The sequence below is a fragment of the Cervus elaphus genome, chromosome 11 (genome assembly GCF_910594005.1).
Source record: "Cervus elaphus chromosome 11, mCerEla1.1, whole genome shotgun sequence".
NCBI classification, from domain to species: Eukaryota; Metazoa; Chordata; class Mammalia; order Artiodactyla; family Cervidae; genus Cervus; species Cervus elaphus.
The window spans coordinates 33,839,703-33,851,286 of NC_057825.1; the positions used below are offsets into that span (position 1 = coordinate 33,839,703).

At 40.3% G+C, this 11,584-nt stretch overlaps 1 protein-coding gene across 4 annotated transcripts in view; it reads left to right on the top strand.

Annotated features, from left to right (window-relative positions):
• ZNF512 (zinc finger protein 512) overlaps positions 1–7,213 on the top strand; it is a 28,637-nt gene extending 21,424 nt beyond the window's left edge. For all 4 annotated transcript variants that reach the window (XM_043917452.1, XM_043917451.1, XM_043917453.1 and 1 more), the window contains 2 exons: positions 483–581; positions 5,250–7,213. In XM_043917452.1, the coding sequence (XP_043773387.1) occupies positions 483–581; positions 5,250–5,546 (396 nt within the window). In that variant the 3' untranslated portion in view covers positions 5,547–7,213. The remainder of the gene's footprint in view (positions 1–482; positions 582–5,249) is intronic.
• The last annotated feature ends 4,371 nt before the right edge of the window (positions 7,214–11,584 follow it).

Consider the following 11,584-nt stretch of genomic DNA (forward strand, 5'->3'; position numbering starts at 1 on the left):
AAATGAGTTTTCCTAAATATATTGCTGTGCTTCACTTTGCTGAAGTCATATTTCCTCTTTTCATCTCTAATAGTCCCTACCCATTGCCCAGGTAGCACATGTGGCTTGTTGGAAGGGTAGCATTAACTATTTAACATGTAATGGTGCACTTTAACTTTTACCTGGGATGTTGTCTTCTCCATACTTTGAGGAAGGGAGGGTCTCTGCTGGCACTAACTTACTTATCTGCTGAATTAGCAGTTTACTTGTGCTGTAACCATTATTTGTGGGTATGACTTAGGATAGGCTTAAAGTGCTGGGTGGTGATTTGCGTTCAAACAATAAATTGTATTTTTTCAATATTGTAAATATATGTATGTGTATATGGGTGTGTATACACACACACACACATAGATAACATAGATACATACATTACTGTTTGAGATTTTCCTAAATTTGCTCCTAAATTGACCAATCATGCTTTTTTTCTTTTTTGAAAATAGGGAACATTTGTGGCTGGAAAATACAAGTGTCTTCTCTGTCAGAAAGAATTTGTGTCAGAGAGTGGTGTCAAGTATCACATCAACTCTGTCCATGCTGAGGTGAGGTTCCTTCTTTCCCACAACTTCATAATCTTATGGACCCCATGACTGTGCCACAAGGGTACATGGATTTTGTGCTTCTTACTATGGGCTGGGACTGTCAAGAAAAACTAAAGGGTCTACTGGACTCATTAGAGTTAAACAACTTCCTTAAATCAGATGTAGACTAGTATTTTTCTGTGAAAGCATTTGGGCTTCCTTGGTAGCTCAGCTGGTAAAGAATCTGCCTGCAATGCAGGAGACCCTGGTTCAACTCCTGGGTTAGGAAGATCTCCTGGATAAGGGAGTGGCAACCCATCCCAGTATTTTTGGGCTTCCCTGGTGGCTGAGACAGTAAAGTATCTGTTTGCAATGTGGGAGACCTGGGTTTGATCCCTGGGTTGGAAAGATCCCTTGGAGAAGGGAATGGCTACTGACTCCAGTGTTCTAGCCTGGAGAATTTGATGGACAGAGCAGCCTGGCATGCTACAGTCCATGTGGTCACCAAGAGTTGGACATGACTGAGTGACTTTTACTCACTCATTCATGAAAGCATTTGAAATAACTGTGGCTATGAGCATCCCTGATTATTCTAATTAACTTGTATGCACGGGCTCAGTCATGTCTGACTCTGTTGTGAGCTCATGGAGTGAGGCCTACCAGGCTTCTCTGTCCATGGGATTTTCCAGGCAAGAATACTGGAGTGGTTGCCATTTCCTTCTCCAGGGGATCTACCCGACACAGGGATTGAACCCATGTCTCCTGTGTCTTCTGCTTTACCACTGAGCCACGTGGGAAGCCTTCTGATTTCCTGAAGTCTAGTTAAACTAGGCATTTGACAACCAGGTTGCATTTACACCTTTGGAATTCTTGTTTCACAGCAATGTCTATACTCCTGAACTCCTGTTTTCTGGTATTCCAACATCTTTGAGCAACCTGTTTTGAATATTGTTGAAATACTGCATAGAAACAATGTAAAAGATGTTATTGAGAGAACTGAGGTAATTTGAATACTAACTACTACAAAGTGATAGTAATAAGTCAATGTTAATATTCCAAAATGTGATAACTGTATTGTAGTTATGCAGGGAATGCCCTTGTTCTTAGGCAGATACATGACGTTTTTAGGAATGAAGTACCATGTCGGTAACTAAACTGAAGATGGTTCAGAGGAGGGAACAAAGGGAGAGTTGGAGGGAGGGAAGGAAGGGAAGAGAGATTAACAGAGCTCAGTCTCGGTGTTCATTGAACTATTGTAACTTTTGTGGAAAGTTTGTAAATTTTCAAAATTAAAATATTAAAAGTTGAAAATGCTTTAAGTTCAGAAGATCAAGAGTTTTCTCTTGGGGAAGGTTTTTAGGAGTCCAGATGAACAGAGAATTTGTTTGCTGTAGAATTAAATCCCTTATTGCAAAAGCTCAGGGAGTAGAGTGTGCATTCTCTTGGCATATTTTACTGCAGAAACTGTTGTTGCCTGCTGGGGAAAAATAGCAAGCCCCTGCAGCAGTTCTCTGCCCTCAGATGTAATAGTTCTTAGCCATGTGAGGTTCAATTCAGTTCAGTTCAGTCGCTCAGTCGTGTCCGACTCTTTGTGACCCCATGAACCGCAGCATGCCAGGCCTCCTTGTCCATCACCAACTCCCAGAGTCCACCCAAACCCATGTCCATTGAGTCAGTGATGCCATCCAACCATCTTATCCTCTGTGGTCCCCTTCTCCTCCTGCTCTCAATCTTCCCCGGCATCAGGGTCTTTTCAAATGAGTCAGCTCTTCTCATCAGGTGTCCAAAATATTGGAGTTTCAGCTTCAAAATCAGTCCTTCCAGTGAACACCCAGGACTGATCTCTTGTAGGATGGACTGTTTGGATCTCCTTGCAGTCCAAGGGACTCTCAAGAGTCTTCTCCAGCACCACAGTTCAAAAGCATCAATTCTTCTGCACTCAGCTTTCTTTATAGTCCGACTCTCAGATCCATACATGACCACTGGAAAAACCATAGCCTTGACTAGACAGACCTTTGTTGGCAAAGTAATGTCTCTGCTTTTTAATATGCTGTCTAGGTTGGTTATAACTTTCCTTCCAAGGAGTAAGCGTCTTTTAATTTCATGGCTGCAATTATCATCTGCAGTGATTCTGGAGCCCAGAAAAATAAAGTCAGCCACTGTTTCCACTGTTTCCCCATCTATTTGCCATGAATAGTGATGGAACTGGATGCCATGATCTTAGTTTCCTGAATGTTGATCTTTAAGCCAACTTTTTCACTCTCCTCTTTCACTTTCATCAAGAGTCTCTTTAGTTCTTCTTCACTTTCTACCATAAGGGTGGTGTTATCTGCATATCTGAGGTTATTGATATTTCTCCCAGCAGTCTTGATTCCAGCTTGTGCTTCCTCCAGCCCAGCATTTCTCATGATGTACTATTGCATATAAGTTAAATAAGCAGGGTGACAATATACAGCCTTGAGGTACTCCTTTCCCTATTTGGAACAAGTCTGTTGTTCCATGTCCAGTTCTAACTGTTGCTTCCTGACCTGCATACTGGTTTCTCATTTGTTATTCTCACTGGCATTCCCATCTGTTTCAGAATTTTCCACAGTTTATTGTGATCCACACAGTCAAAGGCTTTGGCCTAGTCAATAAAGCAGAAATAGATGTTTTTCTGGCTTCAGTTAGTGTCATCTGTTGTGGTTCCTGTTGCTTTACTGGTTGAAGCTTTGGGAATCCCTTTCCTCATCTGAGATTTCTTCAGGAAGGCCAGTCCTTATTTTCTTTTTTAATAATATTATAACTTTTTATGCTACAGGAAGTGTTTGAAAGATAATTATCTCCTAACAAAATATGGTTTTGTGTAGTTCACTTGTTTCTACAGTTTCTTCCTCAAAAGTTGGAACCAACAAATTTCACTTAGTCTTGGACTTGCTCCCAAGCATTTGTTCAATGATTTATGATGGTATTTATGAACTCTGTACTGTGGTAAACGTGTTTACCTTGTTCCTACCATTTTGCCTCACTTTCTTAGGCTACATTTTTTTAAACAGACATTCAGAAACAGTGTAAGTGGACAGAGTAGTGTAATGAACAGCTTTCACAGTCCTCTGTGTGGCCAGTCTTGTGTCACTGATAATTGCATCCACTTTCCTTGTCCTTTTAAGGCTTATTTTAAAGCAAATTCCACATCACATATTAGCTGTCAATACTTCTTTCAACCTGTGTCTAGAAATATGAGGACTTTTAAAAATATATAACTGCAACCATCATCACACGTTAAAATTTAACAAAGGTTCCTTCATATCATCATATATGTACTCAATATTTATACTTCCCTGTCTCATCATTTTATTTCAGATTTGGTTTATTCCAATCAAAATCTAAAACCGGACTTCCCTGGTGGTCCAGTGGTTAAGACTCTGTGCTTCCACTGCAGGAGGAAAAAAAAAGGAAGTAAATGAATGAATTAATTAAAATAAAAAAGACAAATGCAATATATGGACCTTTGTTTTAGATTTTTTTTTTTTTGCCTCACCACATGGCATGGGGAATCTTAGTTCTCCGAACAGGGAACCAGTGCCCTTTGCATTGTGAGTGCCGAGTCTTAACCACTGTACTGCTAGGGAAATCCTTCTGTTTGTTTTAATCTAGAGCAGTGCTATCTAATAAAAATATAATGTGAGCCACATGTGTAATCCCAAGTTTTCTACTAACTGCATTTTTAAAAAGTATAAAGAAAACTGGTGAAATTGACTTTTAATACTGTATTTTATTTAAACACAATATATCTAAAATACTATCTTTTTAACATGGTAGTCAATATGGAATTATTAATGAGATACTTTACATTTTTTTTCTTTTTTTTTTTTTTACATTTTTTTTCACAGAAAGTCTTTGAAATTTACTGTGTGTTTTACATAGAAAGCATATCTCAATTTGGATTAAGCACATTTCAAGAGCTTATTAATGACACATGGCTAGTGACAATCTCATCAGGCAATGCAGATGTTTCTTTTCCCCTATTATTTAAGAAACCAAGCCCTTGGTCACTTATGTTTACTCACATTCTGGACTTGGCTGTTTGCATTCCTATAGCAGTGATTCTCTATTCTGCTATTTCCTATAAATTGGTAGTTAGAGCTAGAAGACTGAGCAGATTTCTTGATTTAAGTTGACATTTTTTTACTGAATTTATTTCTGTGTTTTGTTTTGTTTTTTTTCTTTCGGAGGAATACTTCTTCATTGGGTGCCAGTTCCTCCAGCCCTTAATTTTTTAAACTGAGACTCAGAGAGGTTAAGTAGTTTTCTGATGGTCACATGGTTCGAAACAGAGCTGAGATTTATACTTAGGTGGTCTGACTGCAAAATTAAAAATTGAAATAAAAATCTCCTATGGCCAAATGTTTTATGTTTCATGAGGAGATCTTCAAAAGGATAGGAATGGGTGGGATGATGCTAAGTAGTCAGACTTTGTAGATCCCTTACAGTAGTACCTGAAGTCATGTCTTATACAAGAAATGCTTGTAATGACTGCTTTGTACTGAATTTCTCCAGTTTATAAGACACAGTTCTAAGCTCTGGTTTCATATCTGTTGCCTCCTTACTGTGTTCTGCCCTAATCCTACCTTAAAAAACAAAGTCTTCCATACCGCTTCCTTGGGCACTGTATTTTGACTGGATGGTGTTTCTGTTTTGCCTCTGTAGGACTGGTTTATTGTCACTCCGACAACAAGCAAAAGCTTTGAGAAGCTGATGAAGAGAAAACAGCGACAGCAAGAAGAAGAGAAGCGGAGGCAGCAGCATGGGAGCCAATGGTCTCTAAGGCGGCGGCAGCAGCCTGGCATTGAGCTTCCTGAGACAGAGCCAAGTCTTAGAGTAGGGAAGGATCAGAGGAGGAATCATGAGGAACAGCTAGTGGCAACATCCGGTAAAGAACCAGAGCAGGAGCCAGTGCCATCACAGTTTCAGAAAGTCAAGTCCCCAAAGACAAATCACAAATGAGGAAAGAAATAGGCAGGCAGTGTGAAAGCACTCCTGGGAGAGTGGATGGGAGGCTGTGGTCACAGGGACCTGTGTGGAGAGGCCTGAGTCACGGGGGCTGAGTGAAGAGAAATCTACTCTTTCAGCTGTTTGTGTAATGCTGTGACACTCTCAGCTCCTTCCTCCTGTGTAAATTTCACTGTTTTCCCTACTGATTCTTGTGAACCCTCCACTACCCCCACCCCATCTCCTTTTTGGTAGATTTTCATGCTATTCTCATTGGAGTCCCCCTGTTTTTCTCTCATCGTGCCCAAAGAGCTCCCCCTTAAGGTCCACTGTAGGCCCTCTTGCCCTGTACAAGACTAAGAAATCTGTTTGATTATCCTTTCCATACTGGGGTATAGAATGTTCTTGGAAGCGCCATTGATTTCGTAGTTGCTCCATCATCTATCTTATAAAATGATTCCAAACTAACTTTTTAAAACCATACTGATTTGATGATTTTGTATTTGTGGTATAACAAGCCTAGAACCTAGAACTGTTGTCGCTCCTTTAATAAGGGTCCCCTGTCTGCTTGGGTGACAGAATATATGGAGGCTGTTTGTTGTCTCATTATGGTTTTAGGATTGAAAGTGAGAAAATACTTAGAATAATAAAACTAGACCCTCTGGATGCAGGTTTTCCTGGGAAATACTTCGTCCCAGGTGGCAGTAAGTAACTAGATGCACAGGCATTATATGCAACCTTAGGAGGAATATGTCTCACATAAAATGACTGGAAAGAAGAAGGCAGCAGAAATAAATACCACCTCAAATCAACTTTCCTGCAGTTTATTTTGTTCCTGCAGTTTTGAGGATTGAGAAGTAATACCCTTTTTCCTCTGATATTTGATACAGAACCCTAATATTGCTGGTACTGCCATGAAGATTGGTAGCCAGGGTGCACATTCCTTCTCCCCTGGACTTGACCTGATGGTTAGTCTGCACTCTGTTAAGTCCTCGTATCTCCCTTTAGCCAAAGTCTGTCTCTGAATTTTCTGAGAATGTTGTTCTCTACCCTTTTTTAGATGTTGTGTTCTGTCCTCTTTATAACCTGAGACTTTGACACCAGGTGTAGATACTTATCTGGAGTTGGAAAGAAAAGTTCTTTTTCTGATACTCATGCCTAGCTGATAGTATCTGTTAGGCTGTTTCTCCTTGAGGCTGGCTTTCCCTGGAGCATTGATTAGAGCAGCTCTGTTATTGTATTTCTGAATTCTCTTCCCCTTTTCCATAAATATTGGTCTTCTATATTCTTGCCAGTTTTTGTGGCTTATGCCACATAAAAAGCCAGAGACCCTTAACCCTGATGTGGACCAATACTGCCTTTTCAAAATCTAAAAGGCTGTTACCACTATTAACTGTTCTCCGTGCTCCTCCATATAGCCTTAAAATGTGGGCTTTTGTGAAGACCACTTTGACACATAGGAGCATTGAAACCTGGTTGGGATACTGCCAGAACAGGTAGTTTTGAAATGAAGGACATGGTCTATCCACTCGACATTGTCATTGGCAGTTGCTCTCTTAAAGCCCTTTCCATTCATGAGGATTGTCAGGGAGGAAAATGGAGAAGCTCTGTTAATTTCTGGTGAGTAAGATTTGGGGAATGTTTGGCAATGGCAAGAAAAATAAATTACTGTGTTAGAATGATGTTTTCCATTGTTCATTGACTCCAATGTGCTACCTGTCTCTTTGCTGACACTCTATGTGAAAGGAGGGAAATGATGACTAGAGATGGGAATGAGTTTTGAAGAAGTAACATACAGTTGTCTCAGTAGTTGCTTAGGTCCAAAATTATGCTGGTTCAAATGAATCTACTCATACCTTGCTTTATTGCTCTTCCCTTTAGAGATACTGATTTTGATTTGAAGTACGTACAATTGTTGCTTTAGACACAGTGATATTGCACACTTTAAATCAACTACAATGTAGTGTAGTCTACATTGTATACCTTTTATATGCACTGTTCAGTTCAGTTGCTCAGTAGTGTCCGACTCTTTGCGACCCTGTGAACTGCAACACGGCAGGCCTCCCTGTCCATCACCGGCTCCCAGAGTCCACCCAAACCCACGTCCATTGAGTCGGTGATGCCATCCAGTCATCTCATCCTCTGTCGTCCCCTTCTCCTCCTGCCCTCAATCTTTCCCAGCATCAGGGTCTTTTCAAATGAGTCAGCTCTTTGCATGAGGTGGCCAAAGTATTGGAGTTTCAGCTTCAACATCAGTCCTTCCAGTGAACACCCAGGACTGATCTCCTATAGGATGGACTGGTTGGATCTCCTTGCAGTCCAAGGGACTCTCAAAAGTCTTCTCCAACACCACAGTTCAAAAGCATCAATTCTTCTGCGCTCAGCCTTCTTTATAGTCCAACTCTCACATCCATACATGACCACTGGAAAAACCATAGCCTTGACTAGACAGACCTTTGTTGACAAAGTAATGTCTCTGCTTTTTAATATGCTGTCTAGGTTGGTTATAACTTTCCTTCCAAGGAGTAAGCGTCTTTTAATTTAATGGCTGCAATTATCTGCAGTGATTTTGGAGCCCAGAAAAATAAAGTCAGCCACTGTTTCCACTGTTTCCCCTTCTATTTGCCATGAAGTGATGGGACCAGATGCCATGATCTTAGTTTTCTGAATGTGGAGCTTTAAGCCAACTTTTACACTCTCTTTCACTTTCATCAAGAGACTCTTTAGTTCTTCACTTTCTGTCATAGGATGGTGTCATCTGCATATCTGAGGTTATTGATATTTCTCCCAGCAATCTTGAGTCCAACTTGTGCTTCATCCAGCCCAGCGTTTCTCATGATGTACTCTGCGTATAAGTTAAATAAGTAGGGTGACAATATACAGCCTTGACATACTCCTTTTTCTATTTGGAACCAGTCTGTTGTTCCATGTCCAGTTCTAACTGTTGCTTCCTGACCTGCATACAGATTTCTCAGGAGGCAGGTCAGGTGGTCTGGTGTTCCCATCTGTTTCAGAATTTTCCACAGTTTATTGTGATCCACACAGTCAAAGGCTTTGGCATAGTCAATAAAGCAGAAGTAGATGTTTTTCTGGAACTCTCTTGCTTTTTCAATATGCACTGGGAAACTGGAAAATTCATGTGACTCGCTTTATTGTGAATTTCACATTGCAGTAGTATGTGCCCAAGCCCCCAATAATAGATGTGTGCCTGTAATTGGTTTGAGATTAAACTTGTCCAGTCTCATCCCGGGCCCTCACAGGGGATCCTTTTATTTTTGCTATCTGAGCCATGCATCAACAGGACACAATAGAGAGGATTCTAATCATTACTGAGTGTTTAAGTTTTTAAACCAAATTCATTAGAATACATTTTCCTGAAGTTGGACTGTATCAGGTCCAGCTAGATTTTGGAGTAGTGTGAACTCCCTGCACTTGGGAACAGACACCGGTACAATTAATTTATGAACAACTTGGCAAGATCTCTTAAAATTGAAGATCTGCCCTGCGACTCAGCACACCCTAGGGCTATATAGATTCCTCCTGCTCAGGGGTTCCAGTAGACATCTACAAGAATGATATTTCAGTCTAAAAATAATGATACTGCAATCTTATTCCCAATTTATATTGGAAGCATCCTTATACCAGACTACTGACTGTCCAGCAAAATTGGACAGGGTTGCAGAGTTACAGAGTTATAGGACAAATGACTACACTTCCCAGGGCTCCACCCAATCCCCCTATAGTGATGGAGTAACCAGCTAACCTCTCCAGTGGAATGTGAGTAGAAATGTGTCAGTTCTGTGCCAGAACTTTTAAGAGGGTGAGTGTGCTTCCATGCTTACTTTCCCCTTCTGGTAGATGCGTATGATATGGCATCTCTAGGGCCTGGTAGAGCATAGCATGGAAGATGTTTGATTCCCTCAATCACCTCAAGAAAGACTATTTGCCCTTCAGGATGATCTCTGATGGGTAAAAAATAAATGTTCTTTGAGACATGATACAGTCTGTTCTGTTAGTGAGCCTAGTCTCCTGTGTAACCTATCTGTCCCCTCCCACTAAGAGTCAGTTCCCCTCTATGCCTTCTGTTCACTCCCATGTTTGCCTTTCCATTCTGAACAGTCCTCACCTCTTGCCTTTTCAAGAGCTTCCTTACTGGATTCCTTCTTTTCACTGCCTTGGTATACTCCACATACAACTGTGCTGAGTTTTTTATACTATAAATCAGACTTTATTCATTTGCTCAAAGCCTAATGATTTCCCAGTGCAAGTAGAATAAAATTCATCCCCCTTTGTCCTACAAGGCCTCCTTGCTCTCACCGTTAACCTTTTTAACCTCCTTGGTCTCTGCTCCACTCTTTTTTTGTCCTGTCCCCAACTATACTTAGCCACATTGACTTTTGTTCCTTAATCCTCCCAAACTCCTTCCCATCTTGGGGCCTTTGCATTCTCTGTTCCCACTGTCTAGAATGTCTTTTTCCCTAGTTGTTGTACTGCAGGCTTCATTTTATCACTTAAGTCTTAACCTAAATATCACCTCTGATACTTTCTTTTATGGTCTTTTCTGTCTAACACACTTTCTGTAACATCATCCTCTTTCCTTTCCAGCATAGGGAAGCAGACAAAAAGTAGACTGAAATCCTAGTTGGCCAACCTACTGCTGGCTTGCTGCTAAGAATTTCTAAGGGCTTTTATCAGATGACCTACCCCTTAAAATTCTTCAAGTCCTCAGAGGCCTCACTCCCAACAGAGAAAGCCAGAAGTACTACACCAGACCAGATCCCGTTATCTGGGATGAGAGAAATTAAAAATAAACTGAGACAGGATGGAAATTATTCACTCCTGAATTAGATCATCAGGATAGCACTGGCAGGAGGGGGAATTAACAGAATAATAAGAGTCTCCATCCCTCCTGCATTCCAACTCATTATCCTTAGTTATATATTTTCCTGTTGTTTTTGCATCCATAGAGAATAAAGGTTTCAAATGTGTTTTGGATACCACGTTTTAAAACAAGCTCTATTTTCAGCTCCACTGACAAACTCTTTAGGTTTCTGTGTGCTACCTAACAATTTGTACACTAAAACTGCATTTTTATATACACTAGTATGAGGAAGACATTCAGAGTTGGTAAGAAGTGAGAAAAGATATGAAGTAGAAGGTATATTACATTGGAACAATAATAAAATCACTGGGTATTATAATCTTTTTTTATTTTCAATAAAAAATTAGGAACCAAGACATTACACATTTAACAGCAAGTTGTTAAAGCTAGAAGTAAAGGCACATGGAGGCAGAATCCTTTTCTGAATCTTAAGTACAAGAATTCATTTTACATATGAATGAAACAAAACTGGGAAAATCATTCTGAAGTTTTTCATCACTCACAGTTTCTTAAAAACATAAAGCTGATTCTATTTTTTCATCAGGGAGTGATATTAAAATATGAAGCTATATTTCTGTACCAGGATTCAGCATTCAAAGAAATCCCTGATTTGATCATTAGTATGTCCTAAGTGCCAAAAATGTAACTATCCTAAAAGTCTAGATTAATTTAAAATACTATTCCTAGTTCAATTGAAGGGGCGTAGATGTAGGATACACATGACCTAAAGCTAAAGTGCTCTTTCTATTGAAACTTCAGTCATCTTTGTAATCTTAGAATTAGGATGTTGCTAGGGAACAAGATGGCAAAAGAGCTTCAAAAAGTTCTCCAGATATATGATCACTTTCTTTTGATACATTTTTCTAAAACAGGCAGAAGCATTCAGTCATCTCACTCAGGTTAGTGGTATTTCTCCACAGAAAACTGACTAGCTATACTGTGCCTTCTACCCTTCCTTCACAGAGTTTGAAAGTGTAAGTGTTAGTCGCTTAGTCCTGTCTGACTCTTTGTGACTCCATGGATTGTAGCCTGCCAGGCTCCTCTGTTCATGGAATACTCCAGGCAAGAATACTGGAGTGGGTTGCAATGCCCTTCTCCAGGGGATCTTCCCAACCCAGAAATTGAACCCGGGTCTCCCGCATTGCAGGCAGATTCTTTACCGTCTGAACCA